The sequence below is a fragment of the Tursiops truncatus genome, chromosome 16 (genome assembly GCF_011762595.2).
Source record: "Tursiops truncatus isolate mTurTru1 chromosome 16, mTurTru1.mat.Y, whole genome shotgun sequence".
In the NCBI taxonomy this organism is placed as follows: domain Eukaryota; kingdom Metazoa; phylum Chordata; class Mammalia; order Artiodactyla; family Delphinidae; genus Tursiops; species Tursiops truncatus.
Genome location: NC_047049.1, coordinates 16314245 through 16338013, shown reverse-complemented (window position 1 = coordinate 16338013; position 23769 = coordinate 16314245). Strand labels below are relative to the sequence as shown.

Below are 23769 nucleotides of genomic sequence, written 5' to 3'. Positions count from 1 at the left end.
ACCAAAGCCCAGGCCGCCAACTGTGTCTCTGTAGTAAATGCCTCCAAGGGGTTATAACAACTGAATAATTCCATATGTAAAGTGCCTATCCCAATGCCCAGCACAGAATAAGCATATGGAAAAGGTTATTCCTTCTTATTTATTTTGTTTTATTGAAGTATAATTAATTTACGATGCTGTGCCAGTTTCAAGTGTACAGAAAAGTGATTTAGCTGTGTATATGTGTGTGTGTGTGTGTGTGCGTGTGTGTATTCTTTTCCATTATGGGTTATTACAAGATATTGAGTACAGTTCCCTGTGCTATACAGTAGGCCCCTGCTGTTTGCCTATCCTATATATAGTCGTGTGTATATATGTTAATCCCAAACTCCTAATTGATCTCTCCCCATCCAAGCTTAGTTCCTTTTTACGTTCTCCTGCCCTACGAATCCCATCTAGAATGAGAAGCCTAATCACAGCCTAGTTGTGACTCCCGGAAGCATCTGGTGATTAAGATGGGTTTTCTTAAAACTTAAATTTTACCCACACAGCAAAGCACCAGCTAGAAGTCATCAGCATGATGATGATACTGATGATGAGGTGTGTGTGTGGGGGGGTGTCCCAGCACATATCATACATGTACATATACAGTGAGAATTCAATTGCTATGATCCATTGAGCCCCGTGAACTACCACATGCCATGAGACAGCAAAATTCAAAATTATAACCTGATGGGCGCCTCTGATGAACCTCTCCATGGACAGAATAGCCCCTGGTCCCTGTTTTGCTGGACCATCCTTGCATCTTCATTTCCACGTCTGTGCGTAACCCTCACCCCGATCTCACCGATGCTGCCTGCTTACCTCACTAAACAATTCGGCATTGGTTCTGGCCTTCACCAGCTGAGGTACATCCTGTGGCAATGTGTAATTCAACTTATTTTTCTCATAGTCAGCACGGTAATTCACCTGTTGGATTGAAAATAAACCTGCAGGGTAACTGCATGTTTTTTACATGGGCAGAAGGAGAACTTTGGAGAGAACACTCTCTTTTTCACTTTCTTTTTGTAGGCCTGTAGCCGAGAAGGAGTTTCCGGAAAAGGCCTTTTACAAGGAAGCCTGTAATTTTAGGAGTGTTTTAAATTAACAGATTGAAGACCAAATGAAAAGTCAGACAACTCAAAGGCATGCTCAAAGTAATAAGTTTGCAAAAGATTTCCCTGTGGCTACCTCACCCACTGTTCTCTGAAGCACTTGAGGGTATGAAACTTATTTTTTTAACTTGGGGCAGTTCTGAACCTCTTGCTATGTGCAGGGTAGATACTCAAAGAGTAATTATCTAATGCCTGCCCCCATTGGAAAAAAGTCATCTTAAATCACACACAAGAACAGCCAACCAGACATTATATGATTCTCAGTGGAAGAACACAGCATCATCTGAGAAGCAGTCTTGCCCCCAAATTAAACCTGAACCTGATCAAACCTATAGATCCAACCACTATGTTACAGGCATTTGGAGGCCAGAGGAATACATGAAGTCCACAATGGGATGCAGTCAGCAAAGCTCAGATGTGGGAAGTGTTATAGGACAAACAGTTCAAGTTCTTCAACAAACAACTTGCAAGAAAAGAAAAGTGATAAAGAGGAAAACTTCAAGATGAAAAGAGTCTTGAAGACATATCAACCAATCACAAAGTGTGGACCTTATTTGGAGCCTGATTCAGACAAACTGTAAAAAACAATTATAACCTTATGAGACAATTGGAATGCTGAATGCCACCTGGACGTTGGTGATGTTAAGAATTGTTGTTAGTTTTTTGGTGTGATATATTAAAATTGCATAAATACATTTTAAATTATTTTTATCTTTTAGAGATTCATACTAAAATATGTATAGATTAAATTATACAATACTTAGGATTTTCTTCAAAATAATATGGCGGGGGGAAGTGGATGGGCATATAGAAGCAAGACTGGCCATGAGTTAATAGTAGTTGAGCTGAGTGATGGGTACCTGGTGATTCATTATGACATTCTTTCTACTTTTGAATGTATTTGAAATTTTGTATAATAAAACATTTAAATCAAAGAGAGTCATCTCATGGTTGTAATAGGACACATGTCACCATCAATGAAAGTCAAATCTTTGGGGAACCAGATATCCAGACCCTGCAAAGCAATTACAAGTCCCCCATATCCAGCTGGGCAGGGGCAGGTCACTTACATGACTCAGTTGCTGGGCGTTGATTTTGGCTTGAACAATCTGAGGGGTGTTGGTCACAGAGCTGTACTTCAGCTTGTCAATGCTTTGCCTGTAGTTGACCTGGGTAAGAAGAGGCAAAGAGACACAAGAAGTCATTTGTACTTTTCTCTAAGATTTACTTAGCTCCCTCCCGCTCAGCCCTACAGAGCCATGATTCTCAAATCAGCAGAGAAAGAATCAGATTCCATTTGGAGACCAAAAGACACTCCAAGCCAACAGACGGAAAAACAGTCCACTGAGGACTGAGTGACTTGAACAGGCAGCTCATAAAAGAGGTCAACTAAATGGCTGGTGAACGGAGGAAAATGTGTTCATCCACATCGTTAAATCAGAGAAAGGTGTTTTAAAACCTACAGGCTCCCGGCTAGGCCCTTTAGTCAACTAGGCTTTCGCTCTGTTTGCAGCAGTCAGATCACCATCAAACACCCCATGCATGGTCTTCATGACTCTGTTTAATTGTCCAAAGCCCAGGGCCTCTCCCAGTATCCCACACAGTGTGGCAGCTTCTTTAGGCCTAGCTTCTGCCTAAGACCTCCATACCCCTTCCCTGCATCCCCATTAGCTATTGCCAACTCTGTCCACACCTCCACCTACTGCCTCTGGCCATACTCCTCTGGCAGCTGGCTCTGCCCTCACAGGGGTAGCACTGCAGCCAGCACTGTACTTTCCTACTGTTTTCTCTCTGTCTAAACTAGACTCTGATGTCTTTGCCATTCTATCTGACTGCTGTCACCTCCCTGGGTGACAGCCCACCCCAGTGAGTCACAGACCACTAGCTGGATGGCACTAGGCTGGCACTAGTCAGTGTTTGGCCTCATTGTTGGGGAAGTAGCAAGGAGTGGTGGGGACTGGGGCGAAGGGCAGCAGCTACCACTCAGCTGTCGGAGATGGCAATCCTGCATCAAAGTGGGGTTCAGAGTAGACAGTCCAATTACTCCAAAGAAACCTGAAATCTATATTATTATGTAAATTCTTACACTTTTTAAATGCTGGAAAATGGGTTCAATACTATAAGAATGGGTTCAAAAATAGTTCAATATTTTAAAACCCAGTGACCCAAGTGAAACAGACCCAAGGACCAGTTGATACTGCATCTCTTCCTTGTATTCAGTCCATTCTTGCCCGTCCCAACATCAGCTAATAATAATTATGGCTAAAAAATAGCACTTACTATGTGCCTGGCACTATTTCAAGTGCTTTACACATATTGATGCATCTAATCTTCCCAACCACTCTGTGGGTGGGCACTGTTATTATCCCTACCTCACACCATGAAAACAGGCACAGAGACCTGAAGTGACTTGCTCAAGGTCACCCAGCTAGTGTCAGAGTTAGGTTTTAAATCCCAGCAGTTGGCCTCCCAAAGTGGCTCCCAGTCTACACACTATAAATGTGGTTTGCCAAAGCTGGTGTGCTTGGAACTGTTACTTGTTATCTTACAGATGGGCCGGGTGTTCCCTATAGCCAGAGCTAACTTTGTTTAGAGAGGGAAATGTATTCTGACTGACAAATTAGAAAAAAAAAAAAAAGACTTACAAATTAGCTTCTAGAACAAGATCTAGGAAAAGCAGAGTGTTCCAGATACTGGGCCACAGAGTCTTTTGTTGGATTTGGAGAAAAAGGACAGCATTGCTTCAAGCTTTTTAGTTAATTATTCAAGGAGAAAAGTTTTTGCACATTCTGAGTTTTGGACATGGGGTATTTAAGAAAACTAGGAAATATGAAGTCATTTCAATGTTAATCATTAATGAGATTATACTACAGTAGCTTCCTAATGCATTAAGTTAGAGGGAAAATTATCATCTCATAATAGAGTCTATTAGAATTCAGAATTATGCACGATAAAATGTCACAAAACTGTATTTTTTAAACGGCACATTCCTTCCTGATAATGTTACATTAAGTATGTTGCAGAGTACAATTACTTTCCTCTGCAGGACATAATTAACACTCTGCATGATTAATTATATCTTTGCAACATCACGGATGCTTGGTCATTGCTTCAGTCTACTTTCTGAAAGGTCCCTTTGCTGAGGGTAGAGTCTCATTTTTAATGCTATTAGTGTTTATAAAATCCATCTGAAGGGAATGCTTTCTAATGAAGGACCTGTGCTTGTTTATTTAAATTCATAGCTACTTGACCACCTTTAAGACTACCAGATAGAAATAGAGACCACAAATCTTCTTGTAAATGGATTCCCCAAACTTCCTGAATACTAAAGTCCCTTCATTAAAGGTGGTAAATTCAAATTCACACAGGAGCTGGGAAAATAAAGGAGATGAAGGTGATCAAAGCAGCTGCCACTCCTTGCCAGGCAATGGCTACCATGCAGGAACTAGGACCACAGTCCCTATGTGAACTCTCACAATTTCTACAGATTGGTTCAAAACCAATTTTTTTTCAACACTGTGTGGCCAAACAAAATACCTCTGCAGCCTGGATCTGGCTCATGGGTTGCCAGTGTGGAAACTACTTCTGGTTCCAATTAATATTTCTAATCCAGTCTAGTTTAATTCACCTCTCCGACTTCCCCAGGAGAGCTGACTATAGTCCAGGTGCCTGGTTTGATCCACTGTCTTATACAGACAAACGTAACAGCAAGTCATGTTATAGTGGGAATACAAAATTGTAGAGCGCTCTGTTTTGTTTGCGCTATGAAGCATTTTTTCTAGAATTCTACTGTGAAAATTGGCATTCAAATTTTACAAGATGCACTTGATCCCTCCAGTTTCCCAGGTAATGTACGCAGCCAAAAGAGAAACTTGGCTTTGGTAGCCGAGTTTAACCTTGAATTTCATTAAGGTGAAATGAATAAGTCAACTTGAGCAAACTTTCTGGGAAAAGGAAAAGCAAAATGTAGGCCTTTTATGTTCTTCTACTTCCCATCCCCTGCTTTATCACACGTTTGATAAGCCCCTTTCATCCATCAAATTATCATTTGCCAATGACTGGCCTTCTTTGTCCTGTAAACTGTTAGACGCTGGAGATGCCCAGCTGAACCTGACACTGCTCCTACTCTGAGCAAAAGGGAAAGATGCAGAGACTGATCTACCAATGGCAAAGCCCAAGTCAACTGCTGAAGCTGTGCTGATCCCAAAGGAATGTCAAGGAAAGTAGCCCTGAGCATCCAATTAACATGTCGAACGATACATTAAATTATTGATTGATGGGTGATAACTTTCACTGACAACCATGATACCAACTCAGTTCTAAACCACCTTATGTACTTTTAAAATAGTAGATAACATTTACCTTTTTCTTTGTACATTTCTGTATTATCTAAATTTTCTGTAATAAACATGTAGTAAAATTCTTATAATTAGAAAACAACAAATGTAATTAATTATACATATTTCATTGGAGACAAGCCAAACTATAAATAAATAAAATCACTGCTGTAATAAATTAGTGGTACATATTATTCCACCCATACTTCCCGAGCACTCCTGGGGAAAAAACTTCAGTCAATGTTACCATTTCCTCTCAACTTATAGCTATTTCAGTTTACTCCCTTTGGTCCTTAAACATACCACACTCCAAAACGTTAAAAAAAAAAATCATCATTGTTAGGGAATAATTACTTTCATGTGTCCAGCAGCACACACAGTCCCCAGACTCTAAGAGGTGAAATGGAACCTTAGGATTTTCAAGATGAAACCAGAGTTGTCCCCGCCTTATGTTGGAAATCTAAGAGTTTCCAAACGTGTATATATGGACTTCCTATCAGAAAAGAGTTCCCCTTTCTCAGTCCCTTCCATCTCCTCTGAACTGTTGTATCTTGTTTCTTTCCATCTTGCTGCCTAAGAATCACTCCACTGGGACTTCCCTGGTGGCTCGGATTCCCTAGGAATCCGCCTGCAATGAAGGCGACACAGATTCGATCCCTGGTCCTGGAAGATCCCACAGGCCGCGGAGCAACTAAGCCTGTGCGCCACAACTACTGAGCCTGTGCTCTAGAGCCCGCGAGCCACAACTTCTGAAGCCCGAACGCCTAGAGCCTGTGCTCCGCAACAAGAGAAGCCACAGCAATGAGAAGCCTGCTCACCACAAGGAAGAGTAGACCCCGCTCACTGCAACTAGAGAAAGCCCGTGCACAGCAACGAAGACCCAAAGCAGCCAAAAAAAAGAATCACTCTACTGGAGGGAAGTGACAGGAATAAAGCAGAAAGGACTATTGGAAAAGGACATACATCTTTCAAGGGAAGCAGTTTCATTGTTGTCTGATAGGAAGGAGTAAGGGTGGCTGGGTAGTTGTAGTCGACAGCATTATGTTTGTAATTGGCCTTGTAGGCAATCTGAAACACAAAGAAAAAAACAAGAAAAGAGAAATTAGTCCCCTCTCTCTTTTGACCTTGTTTGAATGTCATAAAAGCATCTTTTAAAAATAACCAGAAACAAAATTAATTCAGTTTCATCACCTCGAAGGAAAATTAAATTATGTTCACACTTCTGTTTTTAATTAATTTGAATTCTTCTTCTTAATTAATCTAAAATTAGTTAATGTCATCTGTAGTACATTTATTTTATCTTTCTTATTAATCATGGAACCCCTTGTAGTTTTTTGTTAAAAAGAAGCATTTGCAGACAAGTATGTAACAAAAGAGCTTCTTGGCTAACCCCCAGAAAATCAATGAAAAGTCAAGAGTCTTCAGAGTATTTAAAAAAATTTTTAAAGGTCAAATTTGACATTCTCAAGTAAAGGAAATTTGACGTCTGTATGTTTTAATAACGAAATCAGTTCCTTCTCAGTGTCCCTTACCTCCAAGATTTACAATTTGGCATTTGCAAACCTGTAAACTGAATTGACAAAGCCAAAGAGAGATTAACAGATCACATGCTGTTGGGAAAAGAGGGTCCTGATCTATTTTGTTATGCCAGTATCTTGAGCAGTGCCTGGATGCAGGAAGTTTTCAATGAACACTAAGATTGAATGAATGAATGAACCAACCAACCAATTCTAAATAAATCGCAATGCTTTGGAAATCTGAAGCATTTCACATGAGAATTATGCTCATCCATTTCTCTTTATCTCTCAGAAACTGAAGTTTTTCTCACACTGGATCAATCACGATAGATCTAAGTACTCTTCAAAGCAGAGAAAGTTGCGTTTAATAAATTGAAGCTTTTAAAATTTTTCAAAGATTTTTTTACCTCGCCTTGGTTGCACTGATTAACATTTACAAACTCTTTTGGGTCAATCTTTACACAACAAAACACTGATTTTTTTAAAAAGGAGGTTGAAAAAGAATTGGCTGAATTCCTTGTGCCCCCACCACTCTCCACACCAACAGACTCCCAGGACCTGCAGGCCCTTCACAACAGGACTCACGTTGCTTGCCAGGCTTCCAACTTTCAGAGCGTGGAGCATCCGTCTGTCCATCCCAACTCCTTCATAGTGGCCTCTCATGTGGTTCTGGTAGTTTTCTTTATATTTATTCTACATGGGAACACAGAACCTTCAACAAAAGCATTCTCTCCCCAACTCGTTGAAGATAAACTACTCATCTGAATGCACTAATCCAAAACATAAATGATTAAATAGAACCTATTTAAGTATTCAGTGTGTCTCTGAATTAAAAATAAGACAAACTTAAAAAAAAATAACTTAAAATTCAAGAAGTTGGGGTGAGACAAGCACACAAGAAAACATAAGATCTGATGCACCCAGACGGCACAAAACGGACCTGATTTTTTTTTTTTTTTTTAACATTTTCAGTTGTAAATATACCAGATTTTTCCAATGTGAAAACCCATTGCACAGGTGTGGAGCTTTCCAAGGACAAGCACTGATCGTACAGGGGCTGCATGCAAGCCCCATGCTGGGGGCTAGTACACATCACTGCATGCTATTACCTCCAGTTCTAAGTATATGAGGAATAAAACCCCAGCTTTGCCAAAATCTGTGACGTATACATGACACATTGGTCACTACCGCAACCATGTGACATAACGATGTTATGTCCCAAGTGCAGCTTACCAAACAAAGAACAAAACAGGAGGACAAGAAGTCATAAATAAGAAAAGGTGGGTAGCTTCTAGTGAAGCTACATTAAAATCACCTCCCCTGGGAGGCCATGGAGTTTCCAGGCACTGAGAGTAGTCCAACAGAATACTATTACTCTGCATCAGACACAGTTCTACTCATCTCTGTTAATCTTCACAAGCGCTCTAGGAGGAGGAAGGAATTATTATCATTCCCATTTTACAGAGGGCAAAATGGCTCCAAGAACTTAACGTGCCCGAAGTCGGTCACTTGGCTAATTGTGGAGCCAGGTCCGTCAGCTCCAAAGCTGGTGCTCTTAACCATGACATTTATGCAGAAGACATTCCTTACTGAGCCTCACGAAGTCCCAAGTGATTTTAAATTCTACTGTTATATGCAGCTAAGCAGAAGTAAAATCTAATAAGAACCTGCAGTATAAAAAAACAAACAAAAAAACCAACTAATACTAAACTTTCTTTGGGTTATTTGTATGGAAATATGTTAATATAAATGTTTCAGACATTACATGAAATTTCTAAAAAACTTATATGTTCTGGTATAATGTTATAAGTCATAATTCTAGTTATTACTTTAAAATGTATATCTCAGAAATAACTAAATTTCCTTGTCAATTGCATTATTACGAACTTTCATCAAATCTTTAACCGTGGTCATTTTTAAGTCTTTTGCCATTTACAGACAGTTCTGGGTGTACTCTGATGTTTTCACAAAAATGTTCCTATAAAAGGGTTTCATCTTCAAGGAATTCATGGAAAAGACTCTGACAAGTACAGGTTTCTGGTAACTGACTATACTGCTGAACTGAATGAGTAAGCATTTTCAGAACTCTAATGGAAAACTGATGAATTCATAAAAGTGCTAACAAAAGATCAAGATGAAAAAAAATTAATTACATGGGACTAAGTGAACTAATGAGGATGATTATAGTTTTTGTGACTTTCTGTTTGAATTAAAAAAAAAATCTCACAAGGACTCAGAGGAAAAAATATACAAATCAATCTCCACTGCAAAGTAAAGGAGCTGTTGCAGTGGAGGATCCCTGGACTGAACGTCAATATCATGACATAGTATGAGCGTGTTTCGTGTTTGGTAACTGCAATCATTGTTGCTTTTGTTGTGGTCATCCATTTACAATGCTTGGTATCAGTTTATTTATCTCTTGTAAAAATAAAATACAATGTGTGTGTGTGAGTTGTGAAAAAAAATTGGAATTAGTAAAAATGAGGGCAACAACAACAACAAAAAAGAAGTAAAATCATATAAACTAGTCCTTGATGTTCTCAAGGATACATCCCCAGACTTTGAGAATTTCCAAATCTGCAAATGCCACTCCAGCATATATCTGCTCACCTGTAAGATGGGGAACTAACACCTGGCTCCCTAGGTGACTGTGCAGGTTAACTGAGATCTTGTACTAATTTAAGAAGCACAAAGTCAAGTTGAGAGGGGACGTTGCATGCTCAGCCAGGCTCCCTCACCAGCATTCACCAGTAGGAGCCAGATACTACTATACACGAAGGATGCAAGAGGACAAGTACAGCCCTGAGGGCTCAAGGTCAAGTGCATGCCAGGGGATTTAACACTCCATGGACCAGCCCCAGCAGGCAATCTCTATCAAAACTCATAGTATTTGTGCCTAAGACGCCATGCTTCTCCAAGACACCCAGATACATTCACGTAGACTGTCTCTTAGGAGACCTAGAAATTAAGGTCGTTAAAAAAAAAGCCCAAACAGACGTGTAGGCATTAAAACCTCAAATCACTGGTGAATTCTGAGATCTTGCTCACATTCCTGAATTGAGGTGTTTCACAGTAGTTGATACTACGACCTTTACTACTTTCCAGATCCTTCTTATACTCCACCTTGGAAACCAAAACACCAGATGCACAAGAGAACCAAACCCGAAGTCACTCTTGAAAATGTCACCAGGACTCGACTTGGGATATTTTTAGAAAACTTTCAACCCAAGATTTTAAAATACCAGGCATAGGATACTGTAGGTTAACAATATGTGTTTTCCTTTCAAATAGTGATAAGTAAATAATCAGTTTGGTTCTGAATATTAAAAATATACAGCCCCTTTCAAGAGTAAATACTTTAAGATTTCATATAGCTCAAAAAAAATGGCAAAATGGTTTTAGATATCCAGACAGTGGATACTCTTGCGGACAGGTATCTGGACTTCTGGTCATGTCCTGTTTCTTGATCTGGGTGCTAATTACACAGACGTGTCCACGTGTGGAAATTCTTCCTGTTGTACACTTATGATATATGCACTTCTCTGTATGTATACTTAAGTAGAATTTAACCAAAAAAGTTACTTTACAAAAGAGTGTAATAAATGAGACCACTCATAGATGCAAAGTGTCTTCTAATTTTAAATGGCTAGTTGAGCTCCCTGGGTAGCTAGATATAAGATGTGAGGCCACAGTTACTAAATATACTCCAAGTCATCCCAGGTAGCTGGAGAAGGCAGCTGAAGGGTGGTTCCCATTAATAGAGGCCTGGCTGGTTTGTCTTACTAGATAAACATAAGAGCAAAAGGAAATGGAAGGTTCCCTTGTGACCGCTTACCAAAGGAAATGCAACTTGTTATCATATCTTATAAAACATTTGGTGGGAATATGACTTTTAAAGTATGCAAGATGCGGGCTTCCCTGGTGGCGCGGTGGTTGAGAGTCCGACTGCCGATGCAGGGGACACAGGTTCGTGCCCCGGTCCGGGAAGATCCCATGTGCCGCGGAGCGGCTGGGCCCGTGAGCCATGGCCGCTGAGCCTGCGCATCCGGAGCCTGTGCTCCGCAACGGGAGAGGCCACAACAGTGAGAGGCCCGCGTACCACACAAAAAAATAAATAAATAAATTAAGTATGCAAGATGCATTGTAATGCTTACAATATGATGTAAAATTTAAAAAGTACACAAAACTGTATATACGTTGAATTCTAATTCTACAAATGTATGTTTTTATATTCATATATTAGTTTATGATATATTCACATAGAAAGAGGTCAAAATGGTAACAATGTTATTCCTGGGTAGAACTACATTATCAGCGGTCTGGTTCTAGTTCCGTCCCTAAAAGTCTATCTGAACCAGAACAAGACACTTTACTTTTCCAAGCCTATGACAAAGCGAGGGCCTAGAGATTGCAAAGATCCCATCTAGATCTAATGGTCTCTGAGTCAAAAGCAAGGTTCAGCAAACTTTTTCTGTAAATGACCAGACAGAAAATATTTGCCCCTTCGCGGAACATCCCATCTTTATATCAACTCTTGTAGCTTGAAAGCAGCCATAGATAATATGATGTGTTTCAATAAAACTTTATTTATAAAAACAGGCTGTGGGCTGGATTTGGCACTCAGGCCATAGTTTGCTGACCTCTGGCCTACAGCATCAGAATCATGTGGAATATTTGTTTAAAATGCAGGTTCCAAGGGCTCGGCACCCATCTACTACTTCAAAGTATCTGAGGTTGCTGACGAGGCCCAGGAAATGTCACCCTTGTGATTCTGAGCAATTAGAGCACCACAGGTTAAGGAACACTTTGGGGTAAAAGACTGACTCTTAGGGGTTAGAGAAGAAAAATGTTTTAGGAAATTTGCATATCCTTTTCTGAGTTTCAGATAACTTGCTAGGTGAGTCCTATGAATAGCCTGCCAAGAGGCTGACAACTCAAATGCCTGCAGGGTCCTGACAGGCAATGCAAACAGAGAAGCTGCTATGAAGAAACTCCAGGACTTAAAAAGGATGTGGGGAGCTAGAGGGGAGATTTCCTTGCCAAACAGTCTTAGCAATTATAAAAATCGTAACCACTGGGTAGGCCAAACAAAACACAGTCTCTGGCAGCCAGGTCAGCCTCTAAGGCGAGGGGAATTCACATGGTACACACAACTTCTCAGAAACCTGACTACAATAATGAGAGAATGAAGGAGGTTCCACGTTCAAAACGCTCCCATCTTTGATTTCCGCTCTATAAGAATGACATATTGTTATAAAGCTTGTCTCCTCCAGTATTCTGGCAACTAGAAATGTATTGCTGGGAACTTAGGAATATTTATAGCCCTGTGAGAATTCTGGGAAGAAACTTTTGAATCATCAGAGAAGGATTTAATTAGTTTGATCCTAGGCTCTCTTGTGAATTGCTTTTTACGGACTATTCGTTCTTTGGGAACTGGTAACTCATGTGTAGTTTATGTGGTGTTACACGGAACTTTTCATTCTGGGGTCGCCCCTTCACTGTCTGTCGGAGATAAAGAAGGTGACAGCACACAGGTGAAAATGTCCCCGTACGTACCTCACTCACAAGCTTGTTCACGCTCTGAGCTCGCTTAAGAACCAGGTTGTCTTGGGCTGGGAGGGAATGATAGTGTGCAGCGCCCTTCATCTTATTGAAGTCCTGCCTGTATTTTATCTGAAAGAAGCACACAGAGCATCTGCAGTTGTGGTTTTCATGCTCCGTGAGAGAAGTTACTCTACGCTTACTTCACATTTAATGTCAACATTTATTTAATAGAATTTTCTGGAGGAAAAAATAATCACATGGGTTTTTCCTCCACTGAAGTCCATAAACCACTTAGCCCCTTTTATATTAACATTTTACTGCCCCCTTTCACATTTTTTACACTTTACATTCTAATTCTGCATGGAGAAAGGTCTCAAAATGATCATACCTAAAGGTATAATCCAAAACCCATTCTGCCCTTGGTTTTAACAATCATTTCTCATCCAGCCTCCAGTGATGAATGTGTCCTTTACTTCCCCTCTCAGGGCAAAGTGCACTCTTCTAAGGAAATGGGTAATAACTGAATAGTAACAAAGTAAAGGAGAAGGGCAAAGGGGGTATGAAATGAATGCCGGGCTTCTGATTATAGACCAAGTTCAAGTTGGTGTAAGATCTGCAGTGTGCTTGTCACTTTACCAAGTTTAATTATAGCTTCTCTTTCAAGGACTGCCAACTGGCTAACATTCTGCAAATAAAAATCATTTTATCAACTGGGTTACACCGAGTTTGATAATCATACGATTTATTTTAATCAGCTATTCCTCTGAAGTGCTCAATTTCTAAGATGGGTTATTTTGCAAAGACTCTCCTAACCCCAGCTTATCTAGCTGGACCGGTATGTGCACTTGCTTCAGCTGACTTCAAGTAAGTTGTGTGGCTTGTCCATGTCAATCTCCTTTGAAGCAGATAAATGTGACCTAACAGCATGAGCTAAAAATGCAGATGTCAGGAATTTGGATAGGAATTGAGGGCTAACATTCTGCTTTGACTCAGCCCTGATAAATTTAACTGTACATAGGTTTCAGTAAGCACAGCCTTCAAAGTCTCATTTCTCCTTCTTCTGTGGCTCTGTGGGTCACCCCAATGTGGCACTTACATCACTAGCGAGTTCGTTGGCTTTCTTGGCATTCTGATAAGCCGGGGTGATCATGGCCGGGAAGCTGCCCTTTCCTCTGCGCTCGCCATACTCTTCTGAGTAATCCTGCTGGGTCAATCAAAGAGTTTAATCAGTAATGCTCCCCTCCTGGAATGGGTGGGGGATTAGCAATGATCTCTCCTACAGCCTGTTCCCATGGAGGCCCGTCCACCTTGGAAATTCCTGTGATCACCCCTAAGAGCAGTAGCACGTGGTCGTTAAGGTGGTAGACACTAGAGGTAGACCCAGCACACAGTCAGCACTAAATAAATGGTAACTGTTATCATTAGCATCATCATTTCCATCAGACAAATCAAGATACTCTGTGAGTCTCCTAGGCTCATGTATTTTGGAGTATTCATTTCTTAAATGACACCCGGAAAGTCCTTCTGTCTTCCAGTAGTCTCGAATGCCACCGTTCTCAGGCCCCTTAGCAGATCTATGCAAAGACACCTTGATATTCCACATACCGTCTCCCGCAGTGATGGATTCATTTCATTTACCAAGAAAGATATATTATGTAACTATTTGAATTTTTGTAATTTGGCTGAAAAGACTTCACACTGCAATAAGATGATCTCAGCTGGGACCAAATGTATATTTCAGACTAAGTATTAACAATCTGAGTCTTAATTTCTTCCTTCCTCCTCCTCCCATCACCCAGGCTCTCCCACAAAGGAGAACCTTCTCTCTCACGGGACTGTCATCACGTTACTAGTGTAAAACTTCCCCAGCAACCAGAGGTACTTCAAGACTCCGTCAGATGCTACCTTCTGTCCAGGGAACGCCTCCCTCACTCCCAGCCCCACCCCAGGCAGAATCAGCTGCTTCCTCATCTGTGTTCCCACAAATCTGGAACAGCCCTTAGTGTGCCCCCTTGGGCTCATGACTGCATCTCTCTCCGGCCTCCTCCAAAGCAGGGGCCTTCCCTGCTCCAGCATCACGGTTCAGAGTCCAGCACACATACTCTCTTAAATGAAATAGTTGGGTCAAATTAGAATGTCCAGGCTTCCTTTTCATCCAATAATGACAACTGTTTAGCCTGGGTGCTCCTTTATGCTTGGCTGCCAGAATGTTCTGGGCCAAACGTAGTAAATGAAAAAAATAATAACAACAAAGACCCTCAAATTCTTTGGTAACCTCCTTTTGCCCATTCTGCTTTACGGTTTGGAGTTGGCTTGTAGCTTCATTTTAACTTCTGTGCTTATATGAATATATATTGTGTATGTAAATCTTTTTGAGACCCTTAATCCTATTGGGCAGTTGACAGGTTATAAATAATAGATTACATGGTATAGTCCATTAACGTAAAAAACTACTCATTAAAAAGAAAAATGGGGACTTCCCTGGTGGCACAGTGGTTAAGAATCCGCCTGTCAATGCAGGGGACATGGGTTCGAGCCCTGGACTGGGAGGATCCCACATGCCGTGCATCAACTAAGCCCGTGCGCCACAACTACTGACGCCTGCGCGCGTACAGCCCATGCTCCGCAACAAGAGAAGCCACCACAACGAGAAGCCCGCGCACCGCAACGAAGGGTAGCCCCCGCTCCCCGCAACTAGAGAAAGCCCGCGCGCAGCAGCAAAGACCCAACGCAGCCAAAAATAAATAAATAAAATAAATTTATTAAAAAAAAAAAGAAGAATGAATTGTTGGTCTTTTAGGCACTACAGATATTTATAGTGTATCTGAGTGTCCGCCTGCTTCTCTATCACTCCCTCCTACTCGCTCCCTGGTGAGTCACAGTAAATCACAGTGAAATGCCACAGGATGCGGAGTCCTCTCGCCTGACAGCTGCTGGCAGTGCTATCGAATGACACCCACTTTGATCCTTGTATTTGTTATTATCATGATTGGAAACTTCAATCAAAATGTCCTAATAATCAAGGTTCCACTATGATACTATGAAGTTACATTTCATCACTGTGTATAGACAGGTCTAGATACACACATGAAATTATATGCGTGTGTTACAACTAGTGGCAGATAGGATAGTCCAAATTTAGAACAAAATACTTTTTGCTAAATATGGAAGCCAAATATTTTTTAAACCGACTTTTAAAAGTTGTCCTGAGCATTCTAAACAACATATTTACAACATGAAACGAATAAAAACGTATTTTCATTGAGTTTTAAGCACTGAGAGACCATTTAACTGACGTATCATGAAATTTAATAAAATGGCCTTTTAAATTCCAAACCAAACATTTTTGCTCAGATAGACATTTGCAAAAGGGTCAAAACCTATCTTCACATGCATTTTAAGTTTCACATGAATATATCCCCAATATAAGCAACTTGGTTTTCTGAAGAAGAGAAATAAGTTATTTGTTTCCTTTTATAAATTATGTATATTGAATGTCACATAGGTTGTAAAGTCTACCCAGTGCCAAAAAATTTAAACAACTGTCAAATTAAGAAAGAAATATCACCCAAGCCCACTGAATGCACCCTTCCGGTCACACGCTTGGTCTTCCAACATTGTTTACTTACAACCATGAAAAAATAATGTTCCCTTTTTCCCTTACAACACCTGTCTAGTACCAGAAAATCAGAGGGACGTGCAAATAAAATTAGCTGCAATTGTCACTCAACCTTTTTACATCCTGCCAAGATGTAGCTCATTTAAGAAGTGAGATTGAGGGCTTCCCTGGTGGCGCGGTGGTTGAGAGTCCGCCTGCCGATGCAGGGGACACGGGTTCATTCCCCAGTCCGGGAAGAACCCCTATGTCGTGGAGCGGCTGGGCCCGTGGGCCATGGCCGCTGAGCCTGTGCTCCGTAACGGGAGAGGCTACAGCAGTGAGAGGCCCGCGTACCGCAAAAAAAAAAAAAAAAAAGAAGTGAAATTGAGAAAAAGGGTTACTTTCTCTGGCATATTGCTTTATTTAGCAACCTAGACAAGAAATTCATTTTCTAAGAAAATGAATGCTGCTACTCAGTGAAGTGCTCAATATTTTTCAAGACATGCATTTTGATCTCTTTTGTGCCTATGCAGTGACAGGCTAAACACACCCAGTCGTAGTCCTTGGGACTTTTCTTCAATGAATAGGTGAGGATGCTTTATTCCTGGCAAGCCCACCATTTTGATATAGGTCCTTTATTTTTAAAAAAGGAAAGAAAAAGTGCTTAGAATCTGTTTTCCTAAGCGAGTCAAGTTGAGCCCTGTGTAATTGTTTGTTTGCTACTTTCAGGCTTGGAAATTCCACCTTCCATAAATAGGGCAAAGAAAAATCACAGCCCAACCCCTGATTAAATGGTCATAGGTTGTGTCACAGGCTAGAGGGCTGCCAAACTGAGAAATGACCATCGAAAAGGGTCTCGCAGGATGTCATTTTATCACATACCTGGCCATACTGGTCCACATATTCCTTTGTCAATGTGCCCTCAGCTCCAGCCACTCCCTTCGTTTCTCCTTGATATTGTTGATGGTACCTCACCTATTTGAAGGGGAAGGATAAATTTAGCCTCTTACGCACAGGGGTCAGAACAGTAAAAATGAATGTCTTGTGGAATGTTCTTTTTCTGCTTGGATCTAGGGAATGTGTCTTAGACATAAAAGTACCTGATCATTGTCTTGGTAAAACTGATTGAAAACTATGTAGGAAAGCGACTTCCTGTATCCATGGTGCAAAAAAAAACGGAGACAAGGAGACAGGAAGTTGGACTCGCCAGACCCAGGTAAATTTCTGCTTCCTTCCCTCCCATGCAAACATTGTCCTGGACACTTACATCACTTGCAAGCTCATTGGCTCTTCTGGCTATCTGATAAGCAGGCGTGGTCATAGCAGGAAAACTGCCTTTCCCTCTCTGTTGTTTATAGTCCTCTGTGTATCTCACCTGGAAAAGGAAAACAAATTTTGAATCACGTGCCACCATCCCACCATCTCCCAGGCAATCTGACTGAGAAGCCCTGCTCAGGGCTCCCATAGCGCCCTGCACATCTCCCGTCCCAGCTCTTACGCAATGTAGTTGGCTTAGAGCTTGATGGACCCTATGTATCTCATTTACCATTTTATTCCCAATACCCAGCTCGCTGCCTGATACATGGAGATGCTCAATGTAGAATTCGACACACACTTGTGAGCACCTGCTGTGTACCAGGGGGTGAGGCCAGGCAGCGCAAGAAGGCTTCTGCCCTCAAGGAGCCGCCAGTCGAGTCTGGGAGATGAAAGGCTTCTCAACCTAAGTCAAGTGGAAGCCACTTGTTAAGCTGAACCTGGATTCAAGTGGGAAGTGCTTAAACTTCCCACTCAGAGCAATACTAAGTTTCCAGTCTTAGTATGCCGTGGAGCAACTGGGCTATGAAAAGGCAAAGGGAAGAAATTCTTCGGAAGTGATCTTCTACAATTTGCAGTGACAAGGAGAGACTTCTTTAAGATTAATCAGATATTCCTGGTTTGTTACTAATACCGTGTAAACTTTTCTCTCTAAGGAAAAGTTTTTGCAAGGTCTGTGCTGGCTGCCGAATCTGACCCGACCATCCTTGACCTTAGCAAGTTCTTCCTGGCCCCCGCACAGGATTGAGATGCCGCCTGCATTCTCCCTGCCTCTTCCTCCACGTAAGGAAAGAATGGGGAACCTTAAACGAGAATCACTGCATCTGGCCTCCATCATTTCTTACATCACTTTGAAGCTGTCCCGCCGCCTTGGCCCGGAGAAGCTCAGGGGTATCCACCACTGTGCTGAACCTGGAGATGTGTTCGTCATGCCCTCTCTTGTACTCCACCTGGTGAGGGGACAGCATAGAGTCAAGGTCGCACCCAACAGCCTTTGTAGGACCTCTCCTTGCGGCTGTCCTGAAGCTACACCATCGGGCAACACTCAACGCAAACATATGGCAAGTCTTTCAGTCTTTCTCGTTTGTTCTATGGGCTCCTCTCCAAAAAGCATCAATGCTCATGTGTTAAGTCCAAGAGAGTGCCAGGAACTTCTAAACGTTAACAAATATTCATTCATCTCCATAACAATCACATAAGGCAAGACTATGATTTTCCCCATTTGACTAAAGAGCAGCTGAGGAACAGAAAGGTTAAGTAATTGGCTCATGGTCCCACAGGTACTAAGTGAGAAAGCCAGGGTTCAAATCCCAACATTCCAGCTCTAAAATCTGAGCTCTTAACCAGCAAGTTGTGCTACTCTTCAGGAGGTTCCACCATCCACTTAATAAAAATCAGTGTCCTTAATGCTAACGCCACCACAAGAAATTATTTGGTCCAGTCTTGTGGTGAGCTACATGGTCTTCTCTCCATGCGATAGATGTGGCCCAACAAGGCACAGAGAGTGAATGATAGGGAAAAGATAAAAACATAGTTTTCTCCATAATATCACACTAAGGGTACCTACTGCCCCAAAGCACCCTCCTTTTGGATTTTATCTGAATCAATCCCAGGGGTTCACTAATGACAAACATCAGCGTAATCAATGGTGAATAAGCACTAAGACACTCACTTGGCTGGCCAGCTGGTTGGCTATCTTGGCCCTTTGATGAGCAGGTGTGATCATGGCTGGAAAGCTGCCCTTGCCCCGCTGTTCCTCATGGTCTTCTGTGTACTCCTGCTGGTCAGACCAAGGTCAGCATGAGAACCAATATGAAATCCAATGAGAACGAATAAAACTGCAATAGCAAGCATCATCAGAACCAATGCAATTGGATGTATAAGATACTTGGAAAATATTTCAGTCACCTGGAATAAATTTGAAAATGTTATTCACTTGGTGATTTAAATAACACCTTCAAGGCTGAAGAAAGCATATTTCCCAGGTCAAAGGGTTTCTCCTTCAATGTTTATATTAAACTATGTGGAACCTGGCACAACCCGAGGGATGCCCTTTAACTCAAAGACTTGTATGATAATGCAGCAATTATTATGCAGAAGACTTTCTGGTACTAGAGACAGTTCTACAGCACTGGGAGTGAAACGTCTGCTCTTTTCTGCTCCTAACTTTTGAGTATCTCTGATGGTCTGTTTTCCACCTTAGCAATTGTGTTTCTGTTGTCTTCTTTCCATTTGCTAAAGAAAAGTTACTAAAGACTAGCAATATTTTCCAGAGTGGTTTCTTCAAAGGGCAGGTGCCCTGGGTGTATGGAGAGGACTAGAGGGTACTGTGCGCACATCACTAAGGATTTCCATAACCTGGGCTAAAATTGCCTTTTCTACGATGCAAACCTACTAAGATCTCTCTTATGGTGCTACAGGTCAGAAACCTAAAACAGGGCATCAGGGATGATTCCTTTTGGAGGCTCTTGTGGAGAATCCATTTCTTTGCCTTTTCCAGCTTCTGGAGGCTGCCCGCATTCCTTGGCTTATGGCCCCAAACACTTTTGACCTCTGCTTCTGTTGTCACATCATCTTTTCTCTGACTCTGACCCTCCTGCCTCCCTCCTTATAAGGACTCTTGTTACATTTGGTCCACCCTAATAATCCAGGATAATCTTCCTATCCTTACCTTAATTAGGAGTTTGGGTTTAGCAGATATATATAGTAATATATAAAATAGATAAACAACAAGGTCCTACAGTATAGCACAGGGAACTATATTCAGTATCTTGTAATAAATTATAATGGAAAAGAATCTGAAAAAATATATATATATACATAGAAACGTATGTATATGTATAACTGAATCACTTTGCTGTACGTCAGAAACTAACACAACATTGTAAATCAACTATCCTTCAATAAAAAAGAAAAATCCTTACCATAATCATATCTGTAACATCCCTTTGGCCACGCAAAGTAGCATATACGCAGGTTCCAGGGATTAGGACATGGGAATCTTTTGGGGAGGGCCAGTATTCTGTCTACCACAATCTTAAAATAAAGGAATATTCAAACTAATTGCTAAAGGAACTTTCCAGGGCCCTTACCTCACCCAGTGACTTCTGAGCCTTAGCCATCCTTACGACTTCAGCGTCTGGCAGAGCTCCTGCGCACCAAGCATTCCCTTCCCCATATCCAGTCCAATAGGCTCTCTATAGAGGAAAAACACAAATGTATACAAACACACACCCCACACATTTGCCTGGTAAGATCCCCCTACCTACTCCACCCTCCCGGCAACATACATACATTGACATGCATTGTCAATATAAGATAGAAAAAGTAGACATTCTCTAAAAACTATAAACTCCTCTTGCGTTATGGTAGGTCTCACCTAACCAGAATGTTCATTTTTTTTCAAACTAGAAAATAACCTAATATCCTAAATAACCAAGCTTTCTGAGATTCACTTATATCATAGAAGAGGTCCAAATGTAACTTAACATTTCTTTGCTCATTATTGCACCAAGATGGGCGGCGGGGAGCTGCTGTGGACAGGCCACCTAAGACTAATCAGCACTATCCAGCCAAGCTTCAGAAACCTGCTGCCTGTTGCGTGCCAAGCATTAGATTAGGCAGTTAACACTGGGAAAAGAAAATCAAAAAAGGAAGAAGAAGAAATCACAGTTTCTCTTTTAAGATACTTGTGACCTATCTATGGAGATAAAACTAACACATGGGGGCTTCCCTGGTGGCGCAGTGGTTGAGAGTCCGCCTGCCGATGCAGGGGACACGGGTTCGTGCCCCGGTCCGGGAAGATCCTACATGCCACGGAGCGGCTGGGCCCGTGAGCCATGGCCGCTGAGCCTGTGCGTCCGGAGCCTGTGCTCCGCAACGGGAGAGGCCACAACAGTGAGAGGCCCACGTGCCGCAAAAAAACCAAAAAAACCCCCAAAAAACCCTAACATATGAAACAATGAGCTATTAGAGAACATTTTTGTGATTAAACGTACTGTATTGAAGATAAAACATAGTGAGAGTTTTGAAAAAGCAATCTGTATATGATGGCCCCTGTTTTGGACAGGAATTTGAGCTGGTCCTCCAGGGCTAAGGTCAGTTAACAGATGATGCAAAGGGAAAAAGAAAAACATCTACTCTAGGAGGTCAGTTCCATGAAGGCAGGGACTTTTATCTGTTTTGTGCACTGATGTATTCCAGTAGCCTGGAACTATGCCTGGCATATAATACTCAGTACATATATGTTGAATAAATTCTCGGAGTGGGGACTGCCATGAATAAAAGCATGAAGGCAGTGATAGGCTTCATGTGAAAGACCATGAGGAGGTGGGTTTGATTGGAATTGGGAGTAAGGATGAGGAAACAAGTGGGCTGGAGGTGGGGCAAGTTGCACAGACCATCTTTTGGCGATCTGGAAAGACAGATAATTCACATGTGAAAATATGCTCAACTACACTCCCAATCGGGGAAGTTTAAATTCAAACAACCAAATACAGGTTGTTAAAACTTTTATCTGGTAATACCAAGTGTTGGTGAGTCTGTGGGAAACGGGTATTCTCATACTCTGCCTGTGGGAATACAAAATGTACAGCCATTTTTTTTTTTTTTTCCTGTACGCGGGCCTCTCACTGTTGTGGCCCCTCCCATTGCGGAGCACAGGCTCCAGACGCGCAGGCTCAGCGGCCATGGCTCACGGGCCCAGCCGCTCCGCGGCATGTGGGATCCTCCCGGACCGGGGCACGAACCCGCGTCCCCTGCATCGGCAGGCGGACTCTCAACCACTGCGCCACCAGGGAAGCCCTGTACAGCCATTTTAATGTACAGACAGAAATTTGACAGTTTGTCTACTAAAATTAAAAAGGCACAGACTCTTGATCTAGCAACCTCATTTTCCATGATCTCTTCTAGAGAAACTCTCACTGTGTCCAAAAGAGGTCTTGCACAAAGGTGTTCACTGCAAATTCATAACAGAAAAAAAATGGGAATAACCCTGCCCATCAATAAGAAAGCATGATACATCCTCTCTTAATGATTGCACCCATGATCTACCCACCTACAACAGCTTAAAAGGTTGCTGACATACAAACATCTCCAGGGTATTTGTTGAGTGAAAAATGCAAGTTGTAAAACAATGCGTATTGTTTCATGGAAAAACAAAATTATACATTTCAATAGAAACATACATCTATAATTTTCCATAAGAAATACTAGCTGACATTTGTTGTGCCAACCAGTGTTCTAAGATCCTTACGTTTATATACTCTTTTAATTTTTACAATAGTCCTGTGAATCAGGAACTCTTTGAAATTCACTTAAAAATTGAACTTAAAGAAAGCCAAAGAAAAGAATGGTTAAATAACTCATTAAAGGTCCTTCAATCAGTGGCAGTAGTCATATATAAATATAAGTAACTAAAAAATAAATTATATAGATATTAATTTGTAAATGAGGAGAGAGAGTCTGGAAGGATACCCACAAGGCTGACAACAATGGGTACCTCTACAGAAGGAACTGGGATTGGAGATAGTGGACAAAGGGTTAGCTTTGCACTGTTTGGACTGTTTTATGTGGATCATTAAAAACAAATGGTTGGGGAATTTTGAAATGATGAGGCTGTCAATAGAGAATGACCACAAATTCTCAGGTGATGGGAAGAGTAAACCAGAGACAAGCAGGAAGATGTGTGTGACCAATGTCATACGACAGGCTGGAGAGGGGCAAACCCAGGAGAGGGAAGGTGCTCACAAAGGTCCAGGCAGGAGATGATGGGGCTCAGAGCTGGGACGGTGAAATGGGAGGGAAGGGGTGGAGCTGAGTGAAGGGTCAGAAGAAGAAAGGGCAGCCTTGGCTTCCAGCCTGGTGGCTGATCCCAGTGACAGAAACACAGTGGTTGGAAGGGAGAAGTCAGTGAGCTTGGACTGGAGCAGATCTGGCTGAGGTGATGCTGGGTCTTCTGCAGACAGCTGGAATTACAAACTGGATAAAAGAAAGTGTAACCAATGCCCTCTAGAAGTAATACCGATAATACATTTCATTTGCATAGTGTGTCATTCTTTTCTCTGTTTCCAAACCCATTTATAACTCTTCCTTCACCTCATCCACCAACGGTTGCCTGTTAGGTGCAGCCGCCCCATCCTTGGATTTCATGTCCCAGTGAAAAAACGATTTAAACCGTTTGCCATCGTCTTGGTCATCGATCTGCACAATGAAGATATTATCAGTAATGTTTCCATCAGAAAAGAGAAAGGAAGCAAATAATATACAGCTAAACTGGGTCGGGGATCCTAAGTCGCAACTGCAAAGCATCTTAACTGCACTACAAG

General features: G+C 41.7%; 1 protein-coding gene across 10 annotated transcripts in view; it reads right to left on the bottom strand.

Moving 5' to 3' along the window:
• The window catches only part of NRAP (nebulin related anchoring protein), a 76296-nt gene that overhangs the window by 40931 nt on the left and 11596 nt on the right, over window positions 1-23769 (bottom strand). For 5 of the 10 annotated variants that reach the window (XM_073793961.1, XM_073793956.1, XM_073793960.1 and 2 more), the window contains 12 exons: window positions 23540-23644; window positions 20536-20640; window positions 19116-19223; window positions 18289-18393; window positions 17397-17504; window positions 17012-17104; window positions 13628-13735; window positions 12544-12660; window positions 7573-7680; window positions 6434-6538; window positions 2204-2302; window positions 844-948 (listed from right to left, as the gene is read on the bottom strand). In XM_073793961.1, the coding sequence (XP_073650062.1) occupies window positions 844-948; window positions 2204-2302; window positions 6434-6538; window positions 7573-7680; window positions 12544-12660; window positions 13628-13735; window positions 17012-17104; window positions 17397-17504; window positions 18289-18393; window positions 19116-19223; window positions 20536-20640; window positions 23540-23644 (1266 nt within the window). The remainder of the gene's footprint in view (window positions 1-843; window positions 949-2203; window positions 2303-6433; window positions 6539-7572; window positions 7681-12543; window positions 12661-13627; window positions 13736-17011; window positions 17105-17396; window positions 17505-18288; window positions 18394-19115; window positions 19224-20535; window positions 20641-23539; window positions 23645-23769) is intronic. The other 5 variants (XM_073793958.1, XM_073793959.1, XM_019940031.3 and 2 more) reach the window with 5 other exon arrangements.